General features: G+C 35.8%; 4 protein-coding genes, 1 long non-coding RNA gene and 2 other non-coding genes across 7 annotated transcripts; 3 read left to right on the plus strand and 4 right to left on the minus strand.

The window, feature by feature from the left end:
- Positions 1-4,213: 4,213 nt before the first annotated feature.
- Positions 4,214-7,626, plus strand: LOC140760073 (auxin-responsive protein IAA1-like). The gene is made up of 5 exons (XM_073096911.1): positions 4,214-4,581; positions 4,713-4,894; positions 4,977-5,091; positions 6,993-7,054; positions 7,356-7,626. Exons 1-5 carry the CDS (start codon positions 4,334-4,336, stop codon positions 7,370-7,372), a joined length of 624 nt encoding a protein of 207 aa, XP_072953012.1. The 5' UTR covers positions 4,214-4,333; the 3' UTR covers positions 7,373-7,626.
- Positions 7,627-8,983: 1,357 nt separating this feature from the next.
- LOC140765909 (serine/threonine protein phosphatase 2A 57 kDa regulatory subunit B' kappa isoform) lies at positions 8,984-12,789 on the plus strand. The gene is made up of 2 exons (XM_073105222.1): positions 8,984-10,880; positions 12,192-12,789. The coding sequence occupies exons 1-2, from the start codon at positions 9,711-9,713 to the stop codon at positions 12,525-12,527; spliced, it is 1,506 nt and encodes a 501-aa protein (XP_072961323.1). The 5' UTR covers positions 8,984-9,710; the 3' UTR covers positions 12,528-12,789.
- Positions 12,790-13,237: 448 nt separating this feature from the next.
- On the minus strand, positions 13,238-13,310 carry TRNAE-CUC (transfer RNA glutamic acid (anticodon CUC)). The gene has a single exon. It is a non-coding gene; the product is annotated as a tRNA-Glu (tRNA).
- Positions 13,311-13,988: 678 nt separating this feature from the next.
- On the minus strand, positions 13,989-17,460 carry LOC140765915 (D-glycerate 3-kinase, chloroplastic). Its single transcript, XM_073105234.1, has 12 exons — positions 17,218-17,460; positions 16,579-16,934; positions 16,326-16,405; positions 16,142-16,193; positions 16,017-16,058; positions 15,842-15,920; positions 15,619-15,650; positions 15,448-15,516; positions 15,228-15,302; positions 15,003-15,119; positions 14,834-14,884; positions 13,989-14,287 (listed from the first exon to the last, which is right to left on the minus strand). Exons 1-12 carry the CDS (start codon positions 17,351-17,353, stop codon positions 14,153-14,155), a joined length of 1,224 nt encoding a protein of 407 aa, XP_072961335.1. The 5' UTR covers positions 17,354-17,460; the 3' UTR covers positions 13,989-14,152.
- Positions 17,461-18,316: 856 nt separating this feature from the next.
- On the minus strand, positions 18,317-20,877 carry LOC140765918 (photosynthetic NDH subunit of subcomplex B 3, chloroplastic). Its single transcript, XM_073105249.1, has 7 exons — positions 20,688-20,877; positions 20,481-20,594; positions 20,357-20,410; positions 19,990-20,052; positions 19,738-19,800; positions 18,722-18,800; positions 18,317-18,629 (listed from the first exon to the last, which is right to left on the minus strand). The coding sequence occupies exons 1-6, from the start codon at positions 20,847-20,849 to the stop codon at positions 18,765-18,767; spliced, it is 492 nt and encodes a 163-aa protein (XP_072961350.1). The 5' UTR covers positions 20,850-20,877; the 3' UTR covers positions 18,317-18,629; positions 18,722-18,764.
- A 268-nt stretch (positions 20,878-21,145) lies between these two features.
- TRNAD-GUC (transfer RNA aspartic acid (anticodon GUC)) lies at positions 21,146-21,217 on the minus strand. The gene has a single exon. It is a non-coding gene; the product is annotated as a tRNA-Asp (tRNA).
- Positions 21,218-21,384: 167 nt separating this feature from the next.
- Positions 21,385-23,646, plus strand: LOC140759602 (uncharacterized). Its single transcript, XR_012104250.1, has 2 exons — positions 21,385-23,224; positions 23,310-23,646. It is a non-coding gene; the product is annotated as an uncharacterized lncRNA (long non-coding RNA).
- Positions 23,647-25,738: the final 2,092 nt, after the last annotated feature.

Below are 25,738 nucleotides of genomic sequence, written 5' to 3' on the forward strand. Positions count from 1 at the left end.
GGGTCGGATTCTGTGTGAATCGGGCCAAGCCCAGGAAATAATTGGGCCAAGGCCTAAAGCCCAGTAATAGAGTGTTGTTATTGGAATCTAATGTTAATGAGTGTGAGAGAGGGAAAAACTTTGATTAGGGAGCAATATCTCTAATTAGATTTCAATACTTATAAAAATATTATCCTTTATGACCATCTAATTAAAAATATTCTCGATTAATCAAATTAACTTTCCTATTATATAGTTTAGTTTTTAATAATAAATACACTAATACCAAACAAAAACCCCAAATATAGGCTCCACCCATGAGTGTAATTATATATAATTAACATGCGGTGATTAAGTCCTGTGCAGATATATGATAAAAGGTGGTGGGTTAATAATTTTTTTTATGGCAAATACTTCAATACCCTTTTAAAATTTATACATATCTAATACCGTTTTTCGTTACTAGTTTAAAAACCACCTTACGTAAAAAAAATAGCATATTAATCATGAAATATGGTTACGTGTGCTTAACTTTCGAATTGGACGTTGTATTCTTTCGTTAAGATTTTTCTCTTAGATATGATTATACCTTGAGTATAAAAGATATCATTTGATATTAAATAATTTAAATTTGATTATTTGGTGATAAATTTCAATTTAAATATGATTCTCTATCTCTATCTATTATTAGATTAAATTTAAATCAATCTTAAACTAAAAAGAGATATATACAAATAATAAATAATAATCAAAGAGATAAAATTTAATTAAATTTTTATCAGTTTAATTATAAAAATACATTCATACCCTTATGATGATATATATACATTACTATTAGTCAAGGATATATGTCTTTTACTTGATAAAATATTAAGATAATATAATCATCAACAAAATAATATATCGATAATATCTTTTAAAGTTTTTGCATTCTTATTATATAAATACGAAGATTTTTATGAAACTAATTAATAAATAATTAACTCTGCGATACTTAAAAAACACTCTTTTTTTTATTGGAGCTCTATAGAGTAAAAAATAAATTTAGTTATCTAATCTATATATTAGTTCGCCATAATTGAAAAATTAAATAGATAGAGAAGCAAATCTCATATTCTTCTCACATACAAGCACTCGTTGCATGTGGATTAACATTGAGTTAATCCTCACAGACAAGCACTCAATTAGTTATTCAGATACAGAATCTAATCTGCATCATTAGCTGCCGACCTCTACTAATATATTCTCATCTTAAACCCAAATTTTTAAGCTATATACATCCAGGTCGTCCATCTTAGCTTAGATTAAGATTATTATTATTATTATTATGTATTAGTAGATTAAGAAAACTTTCATAATTTCCGAGGAGGATTCTTAGAGCCAAGAGTGCAGCCAAGGAGATCTTTTGACTCCCTGTCTGCCATTAATGGTTTTGGGGGGTTGGAGTAGCTTCATTAGTTTAATGATGTGGTATTAAAAAACTTCATTAGTTTAATGATGCCATTGATGTGGCTTCCCGACATCGCGCCACACTCCTTGCTTACTTTATTCCTCGATCTACTACGAGCGTAGATTATTTATAGACTAAACAAAAAAATAATTAATCCTTATTATTATTATACAAAATATGGTTTTAGTTTCGTATGAGATGTCTCTTTTTTTTCCACTAAAATAAAGAGCAAAATAGTTTCTCCATGACTTAAAATTAATTATGTAATATTTTTAAGAGAATTTTATAAATCAAATCCTATATTTTATCTATTTTGTTATTTACAGTTCGTCTCTGAGGTTTTTGTAATCTGACACTTTATTTTTCTTATAATTCTCATTTTAACACTCTCTATTAATTTAAACGATACCAGCAAATGAATATTCTGTTATAATATATGAAATAATTTATAAATACTTAAATTACTTATGTCTTGTTCAGAGTATGGGCAAAGAGAAGAAAAAAAATACTAGTGATGATATTTTAGTAATTTAGTCGATGTCGAGTAGTCAAAATAACGTCACGATATTAAAGGAGCATTATAGATAAAAATAAAATAAAAGTAGAGTTATAAAATCGTCAAAGACGAAGTGTGAAACGTAAAATAGAAATACCATATTTTTAATAAAAAGATAATAATGATAAATTACTAATGAAATTTCATTTAAAAAATTTTACATAATTAAATGAGTCAATATAATGCGGAAAATAAACCAAGATGTATTGTTTAGAGGGTCTAAGTTTATTAAAACTTTCATATTTACCATCATCCAGTGAGAATTACATATCCACCCTTAAACCCTAATAAATTAACCATTAGCATTGCAAAACCACTATATATATATATATATATATATATATAAGCTCATCTAGAAGCAATGACATTGTCACACATAGTCAACAATAGGCATGTGGATTAACATGGGGTTAACCTCACATGCAAGAATCTTATCTGCATCATTAGCTACCTACTTCTACTATTCAGGCAATGTTTTAAAGTGAGTGGTGTTTATTAAAACTAAACAAGGATTTGGGCATAATGGAATCTACAATTGCTTTTAGCATAACATGCATTTGTTGCCTAATTGTACATGGCATCTATGTTTAATCTAAGATGGTCAAAGAAAATTTCAAGAACTTATATCATTGTTGATGTCCTCAAAGATTCCTTCATCAAATTTGATGTCACTTGTGTATTCACTATTGCCTTGTAAAAGAACTCTTATTATGTTTACATAATTAATTAGTGGATGGATGCCCTTAATCCATCCAATTGGGCATAAATTATATCAAAGAAGTCAACACTTTCTATTTGATCCAAAAACTTAAACTGTTAAATTAACAGACTAATCATACTTCTATCGAGTTTGAGAATAAAATTAGCTCTAATAATATATTAGATAATTAATTGGCCCAAAATAGAATACTAGATAAACTACCACCATCATGAAAATGCTCCAAAAGCATCAGAGCTCAAAGTGAAACAGAGAACACCAAAAAAAGGTTCTATAATTATCAACCAAAGTTTGCTAATAATTAATCATCTTAGTCAATAATGGAGAGTACTTCCAACGGGGATGGCACTCAAATATTGGATAAGTGTATCTAGATTTAAATCGGGACATCATTAAATTTTTATTTCTCTCTAAAAATTAACAATAGTGAGTACCCTAACGGTATCAAAGAGTAATATGATGATAGTCTTGGATTCATAAATAGATAAATTTAATCTAAACCCGACCCGCTAATTCTAATATCAGGCACATAAACTATATAAAAGGAGTCATATTTTGATGTAATATAGTTAAAGTAGTCTATTTCTTTTAACAATTCCCAAAGAGGATCACCTAATGAGATCTTTGACGGCCAGTTGGGCAATTAAAATAAGATAAAGCTAAGGATTAGATTAATTAATCCAATGTCACATTAGCATCGGCTTTCCCCGACATTGCCCCCAATCTCCATGATTAATTTATTCCCAAAGTATTCATTTCACTAAACAATCATAAGTCTACTTAGCAAACCCTCCTTGCCTTCTAATGATAGACTTGTGAAATTACTTTCATTTACTTTGGTTCTTTTTGAATCATTATAATGATAATGATGCGTAATATATTAATGGTTCATTTATTATGGTCACGGTGGGCTTGAAAAGGAGAGGGATTCTTCTGCAAATTGGTCAAAAATGTTACAATAAACTGAGAAAGTAAGTAACAATTTGTAAAATAAAGCTCTTATTATTATTTTTATATATCATATTAACACTGATAAGAGTCTGCTACAAAATAATTATCCCCCTTCTGTGGAATTTTAATTTCAGAGTATCTTTAAGAAAATAAAAGAAAAATAGGGTGTTTTTAATAAAGAGACTAAGAGACCAAAAAAAAACGAAAAAAGAACTTTTCCGTTACGGTTTCTCCGGTACCGTTTCCCTGGCGGCGAAGCACCACGCGCACACGGGTACTTTAACACGTATAAGACTGACACGGAGAGCGACGGACGGCAACAGAGCGAAGCCGGAGACCTGTTGGGGGGGGGGGGGGGGGGGGGGAGGGGGGGGGGGGGGGGACAGCACGAACCGACAGGTGGGGGCCCAATTCCTCAAAGCCCGTCATGTTCTTGTCCTCCTCCACCAAACCCCAATCCCCGCCGCGCGCTCTTCGCCACGTGTCCTCCATCTAACACACAAAACTCCTCTCTCTCTCTATAACTATATATATATGGTAAATACTTAGAAAGAGAGATTATAGAGAACCACACATCCCATTCTGCTCATCCCTCCCTCTCTGTTTCTCTCTCTCCTCTCTTAAAAAGGTCGGAGCGAAAGGGGGAGACACGCAGCTTGGCTGGAACCCTAGAGCGGCGATGTCGACGGATACGGGGAAGAGCTCGACGGAGTCGGAGGCGACGGGTTTGGGTTACGAGGAGACGGAGCTCAAGCTGGGGCTCCCTGGGCCGCGGGGCGGCGCCGAGCTGGAGAGGAAGCGCGGATTCTCCGAGACCGTCGATGTCAGGCTCGGGGGAGCCGGGATCGAGATGCGTGGCGGGGATCGGTCTTCCGGATCCTCCTCCGGTGATCCCGTCGCCGGAGCCGGGAAGCCTTCAGCTGCCAAGTGAGTAGTACCAAAAAAGTCGACTGCCTTCTGTTAGATGACGCTTTTGCCCTTGATTCATTATTTTATCCCCTGGTAATCCATCGGACCAACCGTCTCAACTTGCTCTCTCTCCGATGGAATGTGTGCAGGGCGCAGGTGGTGGGGTGGCCGCCGGTGAGGTCTTTCCGGCGGAACGTGCTGAAGAGCTGCGCGTACGTGAAGGTGGCGGTCGACGGAGCGCCGTACCTGCGGAAAGTCGATCTGGAGACGTACGACGGATACGAGCAGCTGCTCGCCGCGCTCCAGGACATGTTCTCCTGCTTCACCATCCGTAAGATCTCGCCATGACAAGTGCTTGTTCCATTCCCTACCGCTCTATCTTGCATTAAATTAGCGAGTTTGGCGCTTTGCAGGTAATAACTATCTGAATGAGAGGAGGCTCGTGGATCCGGTGAACGGGACAGAGTACGTCCCGACATACGAGGACAAGGACGGAGATTGGATGCTCGTCGGGGACGTCCCATGGAAGTACGTTTCTTTCGTTGTCTTTTAGTTGATTAGTATGATCTTAGCGTTTTTCTGGATCTTGTCGTCGTCATGTTAGTAGCTGTTCTTTTGGTAAAGATTGGCGAACTAATAACACTTGATCAATGGAAAATTAACGGAGATGCTGTGTTCATAGAATTGAGGATAGCTCATGAGTCAGGGTGTCTTTCCTGTTATAGTATTCTGAATATATATGTATGTTTATATGTTTTTTTAATCAATAAAAGAAAAGGAGTGTTTTACTTCTAATTGGCTGAGATTCAGGAATGAGTATATATCATAAGATAGAAGTACCTGCATGAATAGGTTGTGATGGTTCCATTTGCAACGAAGGCAAGTTTTATTCGATTTCTTTATGATTATCCATTATTACAATGTTGAGTGACTGAGGCATATTTGAAAACACAAATCACTGAGTTAAGGATGCTCATGGCTAAGCGATGCTATTATACAATACACAACATGAAGGCTTTAAAATGTTTTACTGAGGTATTGTTTGTTTTAGAAATAAAGTCAATTCTAGAAATCTTCCTCTTTGTTATTTCCAAAGTGAGGTTTTTATTCAGAAATAATGATTCTTAAATTTACTTATATTCTAGAATAAGAGTATAATAATTATTTTTGATGTGATATGGAGTAAAAAAAAAGAAAGAAAAAAATATTCTATTTTTTATAAAATTACTATGAATACCCTTTACTTTAATATAAAGTAGGTTGATAAGATAGATATCAGTAAATTAGTAATTATATTAGTGTATGGTATAAGATGTAATTTTGATGAATAATGTTTATATTTTAGAATGAGGTTATTATGATATTTAGCTATTATTTTGGAATATAAAGTTGTATTCAAAATAAGAAAAGAAAAGTTCTTGAAGCGAACATGGGTTTAGGGATTTAGATAACAATGTCTTTTACGGTGTTTAGGTGCTTGTCGATGTGGACAATGGATGTGCATGCTGACTGGTGTGAGCAACAGTCAGATCTAATGTCATGCTAAAGTATTATATGCAATTTGTTTCGTGTTAGTCCTCTACCATTGTCCTTATGACTTCGATCATGTATGGTAAATTCTAGTGACAAGTGTATAAGGAGGAATTATTATGTTTATGTTACTTCTACTTTCTTCCTCCAAGCATAACAAGAAATAAGATCCCACTTATTTTGGCCAGTTTATTTGATTATTGCATCAATAACTAGCAGATGTTGCTCATGTAAGGTCTATAAGTATGCTAAGGTACACGAATATATATCCTTCCTACACTGACTGAAGAATATGTGCCGTTTGCTTTACCATGGTGCTTGGACTTGTTTCCAGGGCTTCCCTCCAGGCTTGCTGTGGCAATCTCTTAGGACTACTTGTTGAATACAAAGCATTGAATGCATTGTACATGTCGCTTTCTTTAGAAAGCAAGTAACTTATGAATTAAGAAAGAGAACATATTTTCCTGCATCTGATTCCTCTTAGAAAATGACCCTAAACCTTTAAGGAAAAGATAAATGTTCATTCTTTCACATATCTTCTTCAGGGTAGTTTTCCTGTCCACGGAATCTCTCGTGCACAACTACTACTGAATAACTTCTGCATTCTTTTTCACTTGAGTATTATATAGCCATTGAGTTGAAATATGATACAGTGATGTCTGTAAATGAAATATATCTCTAGGCTTTAATTAGATAGAACTTGCAAAATTTTTGTTTGGAGAACTTATATATGCATGAGCCTATTGATCATTTTACTGTTCTTTCATGTTTACCTTCAAGAAAGGAATTATAGTACATGCCATGCCCAATCAATTTTTGCAAGCATCATCTCATATATATATATATATATATATATAAATCTTAATGGCGCAATTCTGATCTGCGCATCTTTACTGCAGAATGTTTGTTGCATCATGCAAGCGACTTCGGTTGATGAAGAGCTCGGAGGCTATCAACTTAGGTACTTGGCGGTATTCCTTTGTAGTCGATTTAGTGTTTGGTACCATAAAGTCACATGCATTCTGTATCTGTTTATAGAGAGAAGAGCATATGATTATCATTCCTAGAATTGCAAAAGATACTGGATGATTCGAACTTCTCCATTTGAGGGCCTTGAGTGCATCATATTCTAGGATCTTTCAGTAAAATTCACTGCTATATATTATATTGAGTCCTGTTGTGCTGCTGTCTTAACTAAATCAAGTTTAGTAGGAAGTTTTCATGTTTTGGACGTCTCAGTAAGTTTTCGCCTTGTGGTGCAGCTCCCAGATCATCCTAGGGATGCAGCCAGGGAGTTGTCGACAAATTAAACAACGGGCATCAGCAACTTCAGAAGACATGATCATGTACAGGGATTGTTTTAGTTCCTTTTAATATTTTCTCGAGTTTTGACTGTTGCCCTAAAGTAGCAATAAAGGACATTGTATGTACCTTAATCAATCAGGTTTTTTTTTGGCTTGAAGAATGATATGAATATGTGTTGCACTCTCCATTCTGTCATCAATAAGAGCAGACTCCGATTTGATGTCCATAAACTCATTCTGTAGGCTCTCCTGTTGAATATAGTATGAGTTTATGCTTCACTTCTTTCTGCAGCCACATGTAAAGTTACTTGGAGACCGTTTAGCTACAGAATGAGAAAAATTGAGATTGAGATTGAGATAAAATGAGTATATATTTCAGGATAATTTTTTTTCTCAGTCCTAATATTTTGTTGGGTGTTTTGTTGGAAAAGAAGAAAAGGATACATACAGGGATAAAATATCAAAAAGATGATGATGGGTTAGTATAAGAAATAAAAATGATCGAATTTATCTTACTACTCTTTTTCTAGTTCAATATAATTTTGTTTTTTGGAGAGATATATGAAATAGATTAAAAGATATTGTAGTTTTATTATTATATCATGATTATTTTTCGAATTTTTGTCTAAATAATTTAATTTAATTCTTTACATAATATGGATATCATTATAAATAACATCATAAATGAACATATGTAATAGTATAATATATTATAGTCTTATAAAATTCAGTAATTCGGTAATTATATTATAGCCACATTAAACAGAGTAAATTAGTTATTTGTATTTAGAATAACTTAACGGAATATTCTATTCTTTTAAAAGCTGAAAGCTGAGATAAATATATCAGGATATTCGCCACTTATTCCATTTCTCATGCGTTTGATATAATTATTCTAGGATAAAGGATAGTTTATTCCGGAAACCCGTAATTCTACTCAACCAAGTTAATGATTACCCTGGATATCTGGATAAGTGCCTTCGATTTTTGTATCCTGTGAGCTGTTTCTCCACTGAACAAGTTGGTAGAATTTTAGAGATATTTATTTTTTTTGTAATAATTTGATTCACCAATATTTAAATATTTCTCTTCTTTTATGAGATATTAAATAAATTATCTTTTTATTTTAAAAAAAATCCTAAAATAAGGGTAAAATATTGATCTTCGTGGAGGGTTCAGGTGTAATTATTGAACTCGGAAGAGGTTAGTGTTGACAAATAGACCAACTTAGCAAAGGAGTCTCATCTTTTACCAACAAAAATGCAATTATGCATGCTTTTGTACCCATCGAAGGGCACCGGATAAGTTAACCGGCACCCGCACCTCCCCCGCGCTATGCGCCAAAGCCTCCGTGGACTATCGGCATCACTTCACGTGTCACGTCATATCTGTGGACCCTGGTCCACCTTTGTCCTGAGGACGAAACCATCACATCAGACGGTCAATCTCCTCTCCCCTCTCCACGATCAACGGTCCGTATTGCCCCATCACGCCCTCCTTTCAGTTCCAACGGTGCAGATCCGCCCATTTCGAAGTTTATTTTTCCCAAGGGGGAATTTCGAAACCCATTTCTATTCCCATCTCTCTCTCTCTCTCTCTCTCTCTCTCTCTCTCCCCTCTTCTAGCAAAGAAGCCTCGAGATCTCTGATTTGATCTCATGGCTGCTGGATCGCTGGAAGCGAACTCGGATCCGTTCTTCTGATCGAGATCTTGTCAATAGATCTGTAAGTTTTGAGCCTGGAAGCCTCGGATTCGTTTCGGTACCAGATTTCTAGGGTTCGTGGAGTTTCCTTTCTTCCGAGCCTAGATTTGGGTTTTTTCCGGGTCTTCTTTGAACTCCAGGTAGAGGTCGGTGGCGTGGAATTTGATGCGAGATTCTCGAATTTAGGATCTTGTGTTGTTAATCTTCTTCTAAAGGTAAGATTTTAGCTTTCCTTCTTTTGATCCTAGCTGGGGACGGCTCGATCTTTGAGCTTCTGTCGGTTTTCCACTTTCGAGTCGTAGATCTAGCTGCATTTTGCTCTCCGTTGTTTCACGGCTTAGGAAAGATTTAGCCTTTCGTCGCACTGATCTCTCTCCCACGATAGGTTCTGTTTTGTTGTAAAATTTAGTGCCAATGTGCCTAAAGTTAGGGATTTTCTAATTATTCTCGCATAGCATTAGGACTATGGCTCCTATATAAGTTTACTGTTTCTTGTCACTCTCTGATCCAAAATCTATGGTGGTGGTAGCTTTGTACTTGCTGCCCAAATTGATAAAATATCAAAAGCCATGATCTTGATCTGAGGGTTTGCTTCTAAAAACTTTGGCATCATGTGGAAGCAGTTCCTTAACAAGTTGCCGCGGAAGTCATCCTCGTCCTCAAAATCTGACACGGCTTCAGGTTCCGGGCACAACCATCTGGGGCTCAATTCCACCACCTCTGGGAACTCGATCCAGCGAACGAGCAGCAGCAATGTCGGGCCTGCCCGATCTGCCACTGTGAAGCGGATGTCATCTGCTGTCTTCCCATCGAGCGTAGTTGCTGGAATTGAACCTCTTGTGTCCTTCAAAGACGTCTCTAATGCAGAAAAGCAGAACCTTTGCATTAGCAAGTTGAATCTCTGCTGTGTCATTTTTGATTTCTCCGACTCAAACAAGAATTCAGCTGAGAAAGACATCAAAAGGCAAACTCTGTTGGACCTTATTGATTATGTAAATGCTGGGAGTGCTCGATTTACTGAGCCAGTGATTGCTGCTAGCTGTAAGATGTTTGCAGATAATTTGTTCCGCGTCTTCCCTCCGAATTACCGGTCCAACTCATCTGGTGGTGGGGAGACTGAAGAGGAGGAGCCAATGTTCGATCCTGCCTGGCCCCATTTGCAACTTGTTTATGATCTCCTTCTCAAGTTTATTGCATCCTCCTCGCTTGATGCAAAGATTGGGAAGAAGTACTTCGACCATACATTCATTTTAAGACTGCTTGATCTCTTTGACTCTGAGGATCCAAGAGAAAGGGATTGCTTGAAAACAATCTTGCATAAGATTTATGGGAAATTCATGGTTCATCGTCCTTTCATCAGAAGAGCAGTTAGTAATATATTCTATCGTTTTGTGTTTGAGACTGACCGGCATAATGGAATTGCTGAGTTGCTGGAGGTATTTGGGAGTGTGATTAGTGGGTTTGCCTTGCCTCTGAAAGAGGAACATAAGATTTTTCTGTGCAGAGCACTAGTTCCTTTGCACAGACCAAAAACAGTCGGCGTTTATCTTCAACAGTTGACTTATTGTGTGATGCAGTTTATAGAGAAAGAGCCAAAGTTAGCAAGTGCAGTGATTAGAGGGTTGTTGAAATACTGGCCAGTAACAAATAGTCAGAAAGAAGTAATGTTTTTGAGTGAGTTGGAAGAGGTCTTGGAAGCTACTAATGTAGTAGAATTCCAGAAATGCATGGTCCCATTGTTTAAACGCATTGCTTGCTGCATCAATAGTTCCCATTTCCAGGTAATCAATATTTTCTGCTCGGTTTGTGGATTGTTTCAATTCAATATTTCACCAGCCTCATAGGGAAATAAATTAATAAAATGATTGGTAGTTAGTTCTTGTGATTAATTATGATATTTTAGCTAATAATTTATTCATTTTGTGCTCTTGATTTTCTCTTTACATGACTTTCCTCCTTGTTTTCCTTTGCCTGTATTGGTGGTTGCTTCTGTTTATCCTTAATTGTACATTTGGTTTAGTTGCCCCAGACGCTTCGATTAGGCAAGTGCAAAGTTATAGGTATGGGACCAAAGTTTGAATATGGTATGTAAATTTCTGAACCTATACTTTTGTACTACCCATGGTTGACACTTTAGGGCACTTGGGATGACATCTGTCACAGATGCCAAGTGTTTTGTAGCACCGGTGGTCATTATGTTGGTACATTCATTTGCGGGAATGTATCGAACCTCTGTATGGCACTTGGGATGACATCTATCACGCATACCAAGTGTTTTGTAACACTGGTGATCATTATGTTGGTATGCTCATTTGTGGGGATGTATCAACCTCTTTATACTCGTGTTGCTTAACTGATAATTTGGTATGTAGTATGGCTTTATGCAATCTTGATGCAGTAATTTTGGAAAGCAAATTTTCTGAAGATTGTTGAATAGATTCAGAAAGTAATTTGATGCTTAAAGATGTTAGAAACAGAGGAACATCTCCTTTCCTTTTTGATAGTTCTCTTTTGACTGCATTGATCCGACTCTCTTTTAGGAGTAAAAATGATCAAATTATAATTGTATCTGAAACATTTACTTCTAATCTGTAGATCTCCCTTCGAATTTTTACTCGCAATATTCTATTACTTTTTTCTGATTCTACAGGAAGCAACTTTTGTTCTTGTTCGTACATTGCATATATTTGGGAGACTGCTTAATGTGGAATTTTTTTTTTGAAGCGGATGCCATAAATGAATTGCAAATGATAATAAAGTTGGGTCCAATCAACATGTAATTGTGATATACTTATTCCTATCTATAATTAGGCACATGCAATCATTGAAAAAACTGAAATTTAACTTTATGAAGTTATTCGGTAAGATTGTTTCCAGGCCCTAGGGAAGCATGTGGTGTTTCCATTTTCCAACAGTCAAAATTACAATTAGTTATTTGCTGTGAGGACATTGTAAGTCATTATAAGACTGAAGTTTTTAGAATTGTTTGACTTTGATAATGTGATTAATTACTTTTCATCTTCAACATCCTATCAGCTTCCTCTATATTTTTTTTCCTTATCATGTACTCCAAACAAACTTATATGTTTCAGGTTGCTGAACGGGCGCTCTTCTTGTGGAACAACGATCACGTGATAAGTTTGGTTGCTCAGAACCGGCAAGTGATCATGCCTATCCTATTCCCAGCTTTGGAAAGAAACAGTCAGAATCACTGGAACCAAGCGGTCTTGAATCTAACACAGAATATGAGGAAAATGTTGTCTGAGATGGATGAGGAGCTATTCTTGTCTTGCCAGACAAAGTATCAGGAGGAGGAAGAGAAGCGAATGGCTCTGGAGGAGAAGCGAAAGATCACCTGGGAGCGCTTGGAGTCTGCTGCCGCCTTTCAGCCTGTGACTGGCAACACTCCTGTCCTAGTAAGACCTTAGAGACAGCCGCAGCTTTCACTTAGTTATGATAACAAGGAGAGGTGTGAACAATTGGGTGATTTCCCAAAATGGGCTGCTTGCCTATAAGTGTTTCCTTCTTTTTTCATCTTGTTTTTTTTTTCTTTTGTTCTTTTGTTTTTATTGCTCTGCTCTGTTGTAACTATTTGGGAATCTCCTGCTCTCAAGCAGGCAAGTTATGAGTATTAACACTCATTTTCTGTACTATTGCCTGTTTTGCAATGAGCATGTTCCTACCCTACAACTTGCCCAGTTTTCTTCCTCTTATTTCTAGTTTGATCGTTCTCAGATACAGTTTGGACCAGTGTTCCTTGCATATAGCCAGCCATCTCTGTTGTACTATTGTGTTTCTTAGTGCACCTGGAAGCATCATTAGGCGGCGTATCATAAAATCTATTTATTTCAAGTCTTATATCAAAATGATACATATGCTCATTTGTTACTTGTTCAGTAGATTCGTGAAGTGGATCATCAAGTTGAATAATGACTATTACCCAGGCATCCACTATGAACTATATCTCAATATCTTAGTCTAATAAGTATATATATATATATATATTCAAAGAAACAATAAATAAACAAATAGAAGAATCAATTTAGCTCGGCCAAGTCAATTTGACTTGGTTTGAGTCAAATCAACTTGAATTTGGTTGCTGTTGAAAAACATAATGGAAGAGGAGGTATTAAAAAATTTCCGTTGCCGGGACTCAAACCCGGGTCTCTCGGGTGAGAGCCGAGTATCCTAACCAACTAGACTACAACGGAAGTTTGAAAGATGTTATTATTTATTATTTATTTATAAAAGAAGGTATGACATAAGATAGTGTTCTGGTTGGTGATAATTAGAATGAGAAATAAAAACGATATAATTGACATTATTGATGTTTTCCTAGTTTAGTGTAAATTTATTTTTGTTAACTCTTGTTTTATTTTAGAGAAAGATAAGAAAAATAGGCTTACAATCAAATATAAATTGTAATTTTATCTTAAACTATTATTATCTTTCTCATAGTTATTATCACCATTTTGGGTAAAACATAATTTGGCTTGATTCATTTTAATTATATAATATAAATGCCATCACAAATGGACATCTTATATTAAAATATTTTCACTGTAAGTATATTCTAATATATTATTAAGTATACTAGTCATGCTATGCTATTCAACTTGAATCCAAACTATAATACATTATATAGTACATAAATAAGTGAGGGTAATTGGTCATTTGCATTTTGAAATAAATGGTGAGATATTCTAATCTTTTTATCCAAACTAAAATCTGGGATAAAAAATGAGAGAGTTTCTCCTATTTTCTTTCTTGCTCCAAAATCTTATCCTGCGTTTGGCATGAAATTTTTAGAATAAAGAGAATCTATTTGGGAATAACCCACTTACTCCACTTAACCAATCAGCCCCTTAGTCCAAGTGATCACAAGTTTATGAAAGAAATATAAACTCCACCAGAGAGATCTCCTCGAATCACAAATCACAAAGCTTCATACAAATATTAAGGCGTGTTTGCTATACAGATACAAAAATGAAAGAACTATTCTAAAACAAAAAGTGTTGATTAATTGTCGAAAAGAAATATCAGATCAATTCTTTCAGATGGGATTCCTCTCCTCATCGATCTCGATGACAAGAAGTCGGTCCGGATCCATTCCGTTTGGTCCCTCGGCATACAGAGTGGGAAGATATGCTTGGTATGCTGGCAGATAACGAGATACAAAATCCAAAACCTGCAAGAATTGCTGGAAATTTAGCTCTTCTAAAGTAATTCACTGCAGGTGCACAGTAAGACAAACTACTAAAAATAGGTCAAATAACTTGCACAGTTTTTCTAAGAAAAAGTCCCGCTCAGGTGATTACTTGAAGCATCACACATAACTAGTGATATTATACACCTGGAGTAAATTTCACATGTTAAATCATTGTTTTAAAAAACTTTCTTGGCTCCTTTTAGGCCCAGCTTTAGTGATCGTCTTAGCATCTCATATCATACTTTCGTATGTGCATTGACTTTGAAAATAAAATTTATTGTACACGATGAATTAGTGGATTCTAATAGCTTACTTAGTTTTTTTTTAAACAAAAATGCAATTTCTTGAACTGATATTTCTTTTATTTGTTTATTTTTTAACCTGCTTAGTGCCTAGTTGTTACATAATCTCTTGTCTGCCCATTTACCACCTAAAGTCCTTTAGAACCTTGGTTAGAAGAAAATTTAAGCATATAGAGGTCACTATGAGATGAGTTCAAAAGGGATATGTAAGTATAAGATGCACCTCCTCATCAGACATGCCAGGTTTTCCATCTTCTCTCATGGCTATCTCCGCCTGAAATGTTGAAAGAGAAACTTAGTCTGCCACAAGTTACAATCGATGCTTGAAATAACTAACACACTCATAATTTGCAGTTGTAAGTACTAATTTTTCATATCAATGTGAAGATAACCTGCAATCTCCATTGATATACGCAATTCGGATCCTTTATCTTTATGACCATCCATGCCTCAACAAACTTATCCCATGCATCATAGTAGGCTTCAAGGTTCTTGTTTACCACTTCAAGCTAGAGAAGGAAAAATATACTTTGAAATAAAAAGAAGGATTACAAAAGATCTCATCTGAGTAATCTGAAACTCTCCTAGGAGAAAAAGAGAGAGAAAGAAGAATTTGCCTGTGGGTCAACTGCTTTCACAACTTCATTTGGAAGATGTTTGAATCCAAGCATCCATCCCTCAAATAATACAACCTGAATTGCCATAGCAGAAAATAGGCTGATTGAGAAAAGTATAGAACAATTCATTTTAATTTTGAAAAATGATAACTGAAGACCCCATTTTTATTCCTTGAAGTAGAAGCTTATCATTGTACAGTATATTCTAAAGTAGTTTTACCTCTACTGGCCCTTCAACCTCTGGCCATGTGGAAGGGTCCGCTCTATCACCCTTCCCTCCAAACGCCGACTACATACATAGACAAGATGTCTAGCATGAATGTCCAACATAACTATCAAGTAAGGATAATTTATTGGCACATTACTGTAAGGCGTAAGCAATTAAGCATACCTTATCATATCGTGGAAGTTTCATCTTCATACCTAAATAGTTTGAACATACAAGATAATTTCTCAGTCAGCGTGAGTTGACAAATGGTATAATGTTACATGCAATCCATATCATTCTTTTTCACCGATTTATCAGAAAACATCACATGAGAGGATACTTGTTATTTGGATTAGCAGAGAAGAATCTGGTCTAAGGAAATCAAAGAGTAACAAGGAATAGATACCTTTCTTTGTCAGTTTGCTTAAAGATGTAAGTGTATCAATTGAGAACTGCAGGTCATGGCTTCCTGCATTACCTCGGAGCTGAAAGTACATGAACACATAAAATTCACAATAGTTTGTGGCGCATCATAGAATGCTCAACTTCTAATGATTACAGTGAATGAGTTCACTTGGCACCTCTAAGAGCGCATTTCCAGGGTTTTGACTCCTTAAAGTAGCCTGCATATCAGATCAAGCCATCGGAAATCAAAAGAAGCATAAAGTAATGAATTTATCACTGAAGCAAATTTGAAGATGCATACCTGCTCTTCTGCTGTCAAATAAAAATCATCTATGGACAAGGTAGCAGCAGTTCTAGGGAACGAAACAGATAAATCAGCATTTTAGTTGTAAGTATACAAAAGTAATGGCGTCAGTTCAAGAAAGGAGGTACTACTTGGATCAGATGTTTAAAGTCTCCTAGTCTGCCAAGAATAGCCAACTCACCTACCAGTTCGCTTGAAAAGATACTCAAGGGCAAAAACAAGAGTCGTCTTTCCACTGCCTTGAGGAGCACTGATACCAATCTACATTATATAAGATAAACATTATCTCAAATCTAAAGAATGAACAGCTAAGTCAAATATTGCAGGATGTCTTATTTTGTTATTTCAATTCGAAGTGTCAAAAAGCAATTGAATTATGTCATCCATGAACACAAACATGAGCATAATTACACTTGGCAGAGTTATTTGCATACCACTAATGGTGGTATCTCTTCTCCATCTTTAAACTTGGATTTGTGATGTGAAATCTGGCTTTCACACCAAAGGAACACAGGTACATAGTAATGGTAGATTCTAGCCTTCTCAGGGATTGACAACATAAGTTCATTGAGCCGAAACAACCGGCACAAGAGCCCACCGCACTGCAACCACTTGTCGACGGATTCGGCCACCGTTTCGGCAGTATATCCCAATTTCTTCATCAAAGGGCCAGAGCATATAAACTCAAACAGATCTCCAACAGAAGAAGTAAGAGCAGGAGAGGTAGGAAACACCGAGCGCGATGGCACCATCCCCCGCCCATTGCTCGACGAATTGCTTGAGAGGGAAACTACAACACACACACACAATCAGAGACATAAAGAAGCCATTTTAGCTCAAACCAACAAATGGGTACCAAGAATTTGCGATATAATTTCATCAACAGTGTCAATGACAGCAAATTATCAAACATACATCAAGAAATTTAGCAATAAAAGCTTACAACCGAGATGTTAATCAATCAAAACCTGCCAGTTCTAGTGCCATTTATTTCGACGTGAAAAATAAATTAAAGAAATCCAAAAGAAGCATGGGTTATCTTCCATACTCCTCAGGAGCTCTTCGTCTCTAACCTGGTCTGGAATCAGGATTGCTAGGGGAATTCTTTTGAGAAGGGAAAGAACAAGGAGAGTGACGTGTTAGATAAGGAGGAGAGATGGTGGTGGGAGGAGATAGAGAAGGTCGAGACAGTGCGTTTAGAATCCTCATCGGGACGGCGATGGCGGCGAGGGACGAGAGGAGAACAACGCCTCGCCGCTATCCGATTCCGAGATGCAGAGTTAAAGCTCCGTCTTTTGTCTCTTAATTTTTTTCATGTACATATATTATATTTTCGTTTTATTTATTTTATAATATGTGTAGGTGGGCTATTCGCTTTCGGATAACCTTCCTGTGTCATTGGAGTACCCTTCCATGTTTATCAACCTAATTTTTGTTTCTTTTGTAGGAAAAACGAGTAGCCAACTGCTATTACCTTAACGATAAAAGTAATGAAAACTACCGTTACTTTAGAAAGTTGGAAGGTATCCTATTTATCAAAATGCTTGCAATGTTCTCTCTTAGCAACGGTTTTGGAAGAAAGAAAAAAAAGGTTTGGAGGTGGCTCGCTAGTTGCGTTAGCTTGTCTGAAAAGTTCGACAAAAATAAGAATTTTAAATGATTCCAAGATATTTAATTTAAAATAATAAAATAATTTGGAGGTGTTTAATTTGAAATAATAGTTCTGTATCATGACGACTTAATATATTAGTTCAATTTTAACAAAACTTTAATTTATTATTATTTTTATTTTTATTATATTAAGGAAGGATCGGATCTGGTCAGCTCTTAAATGACAAAAAATAATAAAATAATTCCTTTCAAATTTGTCCACGTGGATTTATTTATTAGCGAGATTATGATGCTTAAAATTTTTGTCAAAAAGTTATTCACGTAGAATTACTTTTTATCATTTAATAGAGTTAATAACATATTGACTAGACTAACTCCTAAATTACTAAATTCCTACGTATACGATCTAATAACATAGCACAACCCAACTAAACGTCGAGACAGCTAAACTATCGAACCATCAAAATATTTTCTCTCTATAATAATTATATAAGATTGAAATCGACTTTATAATCTCTTGCTCATAGAAGAGTTATCATCTCCGATACTTCTCACTATCCATAATTACGAACATATGAATAAAAAGAATATCAGTACATTAGTCTATAATAATTCTAAGCAAATGGACACAAAATTGAAAAAATAAAAAAAAAAAGGTCTGAGCTGTTGCATTCCTTAAACAAACTCAAATTTGCAAATCATGCCAAGCATATTAGAAGTGGATGAAAAATATCTTGCATGTACTACATTATATACTCTTCTATCTTCTTTTCCTTCTGTGAGAGGTCCAAGAAGCAGACTGACTAATGGCGTCATGTACTTCTTTTCCGTTCGTTTAAATCAATGTAAGAAATTCGAACAAACTGATAACTCTCTGCTGACAAGGTAACACACCAGATAGATAAATCGTGAGGGTATGGCAGCTGCAATTCAAATACATTCAAGAAAAAAGTAAAAGATTTGAACCTAGCAAGTTTTTGGGATCTAGCATGATCTGAAAATATGCAGATCATTTCTTCCACTGGGGTAACCGTTGGACAACAACCTGGGATGGAAAGATTTGATTGTAATAAGAATGTGATTTTGTTGACAGTAATATGAACTGCTTAGAGAACAAAAGAAGGCTTACATATTGGTTTATACTTGAATACTTGCAAACATACAACCATATGTGTATCTATAAAGGAAGAGGCTTTAACACATAGCTGGTTCATATTTATGCAACTGACTATGGCTAAAAGGCTAAAAATTATCATTTGCCTGAGAAATTATGCACCTTAAGAATATAGCTTATCTTTCTGTGCCAAAAAATGTGGAGGTTTCAGAAATATTACACTACTTTGAGTTGAATCCTTCAAATCAACAAGAAGAAAAGCCACAAACTGAGACTCCACAAATTGAAAAAAAAGAAAAGAAAACAACCAGGAAAAAAGGGTTTTCTTCTTCCTTTGTTTGTTCTAAATGCATATATTAACCCTTAATTAAATGTCGAATTATCTAGCTCCAGATAGTCAGTACTTTGAAGATAAAGCATAGTAGCCTACAACTCCCAGCCTACCTTTAACAATAGCTTACTTCTGAAGTTTAGTATGTAAAAGGATATTAAGAAATTACTCACTAGTAAATAATATGAGGCGCAAATGAATAACTTATACCTAATATACAGATGATTTATATTTATTGTAGATACCAATGGGAATATCATTTACTCTACTAGCTTATGAAAAAGGACAAGTCTCAAATTATGGCACTAGAAGGCTGACTAGAAAAAGAAATTCAAGAGGCCTAGTAGATAATTCTGTATTAACAAGTAAATATACCTACGGCATACTTTTGCCTTCTATTTATTCCAGTGATGGAAATATTATTAACTAACAACCTTATAAAGTTCAAAAGCCAAATCATCAATTCTAGCAGTTGGAATGCTTAATAAGCCATTTCAAATTCTACAAGTAAAATATGAAAGCAGGTTGACAGCATACCTTGCCAGCATTTTCTTTATTTCCTACGATAGTTTGACAAGCTAGTCTCCAAGACTCAGGTTTCTATAATTTGACAAAGAAAGGAGAAAAGTTAAGTTGGCAAAATGGCATCTAATACTTTGTGTCAAAGATTACGAGGCTGAAGTGCAAAGATAACACGAGAAAATTTCCACAATCTAGAAAAGAAATTAATAAACTTGGTGATTTGGAGAACACAACGTTCCAAAGTGAGTGGATAGTAAATTAACATGCCTTCTTCAAATAGCGATTCTCAGTGTTTGTTCTTTCATTCAAGAGATCCTTGCCATCAATAATCTGCAGAAATTGCAATACTATTTTCAAATTCATCTTTAATGACCATCAGAAAAATCACTTATTGCAAGAGAGGAATTGCCAATATTAATTGTGATGTATCAAAATGCATTTCAGATTGCATTAAATAGAGTCAGAGACACGCAAAATTAAAATTGTAAGATATATGTATTGCTAATTCTATTTTATTCTCTTGAAGATCTGACGCATGAGATACGCAAAGATCAATCTATCAGATCAAACAATGATTTTGACGCTTATACCACTATATGTCAGACACCACTATCAAGTAGAAAAGAAAACATACCTCGACAATGCAAGTGCCGCAGCTTCCGCCACCGCCGCAGTTCATCACTTTCCCCTAAAAATCCCAAATTATTTACTAATTCCCCAAAATAAATGGAATAAAACGAATAAAGATCTATTCCTACATATGCCGCGTAGAGCTCAAGTTTGCTGTCCAGCATAATATTCCTGAGAAGCTTCTCTCCACTAATTGCAGAGGCTTTATCCACCGGATACGATCCATCTTCTCCCGCTTTCGGCTACATATCGATCAATTTACAAGATAAGGCGGATCAATTTGACGATAAATTTAGAACAACGACGAAAAAGAAGGGGGAATTTTAGAGCGTTACACCGAGGAACTCGAGCTCGATTTGGGGCATCGAAGTATCCGACGAGGGATTCAGCGAGCAAGAACTAGGGGTCGAGCGCTTGGTTTTCGGATTCCATGAGGAAGGGCAGGGGATCCGAAGAGACTGGAAGGATAGAGAGAAGAGCGAGCTCGTGGCCGCCATTTCTCCTGGATAATTTTGAACTCCAGTTCTCGCTATTCGCGGAACTTATTTCTATCGGGGCGAGCTTATGCTGTCTCGCAGGGTAGGGTAAAGGCTAGGCGTGTTTCGCGCCATCCACCGCAGAAGTTGTGGGGCCCGGTGACATGAGCGGTCCACGTTTGCGGTACGTTCTGTGGGTAATCTATCGCCGCGTTCATTTTTCTTAGTAGGACAGTAGGATTGTGCAAGCGGGTTTGATGCTTGCTCTGTCAAAATTCCATCCGTATCTCTCTCTCTTAGCTTAAAAAGTAAAATAACGCCGTTGCCGGGGATCGAACCCGGGTCACCCGCGTGACAGGCGGGAATACTCACCACTATACTACAACGACTTGATTAGTATGTTTCCGTTTTTAAATAAGGTGAAATAAAGTTTTGGCGACAGTAACTTTTCTAATACCAGGGGCGGCACAAAGCGGTTTTGTAAAACCGGTAAAAAGTTAACCTCCCCCCTCTATTTATCAACAGTAGGGTGAGAATAACCGGGAGAAAGGTGAGTTTGTGAGAGGGAGAGGGCAACTGCGGTGAAGGAAGACAGTAAGTAGAAGCTATGGGTATGGGGTTGGGTTGGAGAGCTCCCAAATCTTCTTTATCGTTTGAGCTTGGAGTGCTTTCCAATTCCTCCCATACCAATGGTTTCTATTTGCTCCTTCCTTTCCCTCGATGCTTTACACTTAGATCCGTCAAAGCACTGAGAGATGGTATGATCGAGAGAGGAAGTTGAGGATTTCTACAAGCTACCAAGATGGGAGCACTTGCAAATTCCTTTGATCGGATTTTATCAAATATTTCCAGCCTCTCTTTTTATTTATTTACCTCGAAGGTAAGGCTTTTATCTTCTTCTTCTTCTGATTTATTTTCTGACGCTTCTAGTGAAGTACCTCTGAAATATCTCTGGTCGGAGAGGGGCTGCTGCGATCGACGGTGAGGAAGAAGAATGGGAACAGTGTGACCTACTTCTATCTGTGAATCAATTGCAACCAAAATCCCCTTTTCTTTTAACACTACAACGACAAGGGCTGGTCAAAAGCCAGATTACCATTGTTTTGTTACAAGAGCTTAAAATGTTATGATAAAGAATAAGAACTTGTAGACTTCTAGTTAAGAATATCTCTCATCAGTTTGATTCCAAGCGTAAATAAATCAATTATTACAATCTTTCTCATAGAAAAAGAAATAATAAATATTTATTTACATTAAATTAATAAAAAACTTTTCATCAATTAAACACACCCATTATTACTACTGTACAAGAGCAGTGGAGAATGGGAACTTGTACTCTTTAATTTTTTACAGAGTGGTAATTACATGCATTTCTCATACTAACTAAATGCAACACCTAATGCTTGAATAATGAAGAGCAAATTATGAGCTGATTAGTTTGATTCATTAAGCTGCATCATAACTTTTTCGTAGATATTTTTTAATTAAAAAAATCGATTACAATTATCTGTGGGGAGTGTGTTTGAGCTCACTAACAGTGGTGATCATTTATAATGTTAGGGCAATTTGATAATTTATATTATTTCATAAACAGTGTTGTTGGTTTTACATTACTTCTAATTTTAAGTTGTTATTGATTCAAAATTAAATACCCGGGATTAAAGTGTTTTTATTAAAATATATGTAACTTAATTTTAGGTATTTTAGTAATTTATTATTTTCTAATATCTAATATAAAGCAGATATTTTGATAATTTAGGTGAACTTTATTAATTTGGATAGAAACTATAACTATACCAGTTTTATTATAAGTAAAAGACTGATCAATTAAAAAAATTATATACGATTAAAATAATTTTAATCATAAGTATAAGAGAATAAGATATATTTACACTTCAGATGTGTAGTTATTTTATCCATTTACAGTGATGACTATTAGAGAAAGATAAACACTAAGACATTGTGTATGTAAAGTGTTTGTGGATATAATAGCATTACTCTTAACCTATATTCTAAACTACCATTCTCTCAAACAAATTGACATTTCATCGAACGGTCTCCTTTGCAATAGACCACCCTTAACTTCCCTTTGTCAGTCAAGTCCTCATCCTTTACGGCATGTCTCAGATCATTCTGCAACACAACTACTCAACTGTACTGCCTATTCCTCAAACAATAATTGCCCAGTTAGTCAAGATTTTGTCAAAATAAATGAACAGTAGACAAAAAAATTAAGCAGCAAATCTTATATATATATATATATATATTGGAGGAGCAGTGAGAGCAATGCGCCTTTGAAACATTGGAGATGAACAGAGTGAAGCTTTCTTCCATCTTCCTATTGCTTTTAATGGTGTTGATTACTATTACGGAAACAGAGGTTGTCACTAGCCATGGTAAGTACTCCGCACTCAAATATCTCTCCTTTTTTATGTTTTGATACATTTGATAGGTTATAGTTTTAATTTGTATCTGTTCTAGGTTTGAAGAATTGGACTAGAAGATTACTGCGTGGGTGCCCTGAGACTATGCCGCCTGCACCATCGCCAAATATAAGTCCCACACCTCAAATTGCTCCTGCCATGGTGAAAGGCGGCTGAATTGAAGAGAAGAATATGAGATTATTAATGGACATCTATATTAGTACTATATCCTGTGAAACCTTGTCATTGTGAGGGTTGCTTGTCTTTAAAATAAATTTCTGCTTGTCAGAATGATCTGTTTACTTACTTTATTATCGTTTTCTTTTTACCTCTCAGCTTTTGAATCAGATTGCTATTCTCTTTGATATTTTATGTGAGAAATAGAGATTAAAGTATTATCATCGTGGTTAACTAACTAATGTAAATCCAAAAAGGCCCAAATAACTTTTATGCATTTTTGTCTTGTACTTATCTTTGGACAGTTTTACTTTTAATTAAAAAAAGGGATAGTATTCCTTATTCCTTATTCTGTCGGCTATTAATTGAAAGTTTATTTATCACTCCTCGAAAAGCCTTGACAGATAGTTAGATTTCAAAGCATTGTCAAACTATTGTTACAAATTAAATATCGTTGTCTAAATCAACTGCAATACCGAACTATCAATTGAGCCGAGTTATTAACCTAAGTCGATCATTAAATAATTTTCTTTACAAAACCTCGAGCCAAGTTATTAACCTAAATCACTACAGACTATTAAATAATTTTCTTTACAAAACTAAATAATTTTCTTTACAAAACCTTCTTATTCTATGATACTTACCGACTCTACTAAAATTGATAAATCAAAATATTAAGTAAAATATAAAATATTTAGTTTTAAAAAATTATCCTAAGAGAATATTTTTAAAATTACTATAATCAACTCTTTTGAGAAATAAAGCTACAAGGAGTCCAAACTAAGTGTTTCCGAAAATTCAATGTAACTTACATGCTTAAAGCCTAATCACATTCACATACATCAACCCCTTAGTCAAATTAAAAAGAAAAAAAATCCACACAAATATTCACAAGGACAGGGACATGTCATCTAATACTATTCCAGGATCAACTTGGGTCACCCTTATGGTGCACTACACATTAAGAAATGACAGAGATACACCTAACCTATACAGGTAGTCCAAATCCATCAAGCTTGATAGTTGATGTTGAAGGCTCTTTAGAAAGACAAGTTACATCACAAACGCCAAAAACGAAAGGAAAAGAAGAACAAAAGAAGTACTTTGGCATTACGTAGAACTCGATCGGACCATGAAGCCTCAATTCCTCAAGGTGCATGCATGCCTGCAACTCAATCAACCATGTTGCTCTACTTTGGAGTACCGGGGAGTGGTGGAATGGAGAGAGAAGAGCTCAAGACCAGCACCTGGGTCTCCAAGCTTTGGCTGGGAGGAGGACTTGGCTTCCATGGAAGAGCGGAGTCGAGCGTTGAGGAGTTGGAGAAGGAAGGCAAAGATATATAAGTAGGAGGAAGAAGGGAGGAGAGAGAGAGAGAGAGAGAGAGAGAGAGAGTTTGGACTCTAGTGTGTGTATTTTTAAGGGATTCTGAGTGGGGTGAGGATTGAGGAATAGGCACTCACTCGGATTCAGAGCTCCTTGGGGTAGGAGTCGTTACACGTACGTATGTGAACAATTGTTATCTTATTATCTATCTCTACTTTTTAAGTGCATGCCCCGGCAAACTTTAGTTGAAGGGGACTGTAGCATTGTTAATTATCGATGATGCCCATTTGCCATCTCAAAAAGACCACCTGAATAATTCAGAATATTATCGAATAATGCTACAGTCCCTACCCTGAGGCTTTATATATATATATATATATATATATATAAAGTACACTGGACATCTAAGAGAGAAAGAGAGTTTTCTTTTACATTAAATTAACAAGGCTTTTGGCACAAGCAGCGTCGCAGAAGTCCCTCGCAGTCTCCACCACCGAAGCCTTCGCTGATGCAGACCTGAGCGCAGTTGGTATCCGAGAAGCACGGCCCTTTAAACCCTGCGCTCCTCACTCTGCACACTCTTCTCCTTCGCCCTGCAACTCCTACCTTCATCTCCTCTGCAATCCATATCCAATATATATATATATATTTATAACACCTTTTTTTTCATTTATTCAATTAAAAAGGATATCTTTTGGACATTAAATGAGCAAAATGCAATATCTAATAATAAATAAATAGCTGAGATTTCCGATCTTAATTTAATTTTCTCTAATAAATATAATAAAAGTGAATTATTTTAATAATAACAAAAAAGAGGACAGAGTTTTTTTTTTTTTTTGGTTGCAAATAACCGCCTGTAATTCAACGTCAATAAATAACCACCTCTACCTAAATATAAAGACGGAGATGGATTTTTACAGAAACGCCCTAAAAAGAAGGGAATCCACATGCAAATTGCAAATATCTAAAACGTAGGTCGTTAT

The sequence above is a fragment of the Typha angustifolia genome, chromosome 1, assembly GCF_048772165.1.
Source record: "Typha angustifolia cultivar Huaian chromosome 1, ASM4877216v1, whole genome shotgun sequence".
Lineage (NCBI taxonomy): Eukaryota > Viridiplantae > Streptophyta > Magnoliopsida > Poales > Typhaceae > Typha > Typha angustifolia.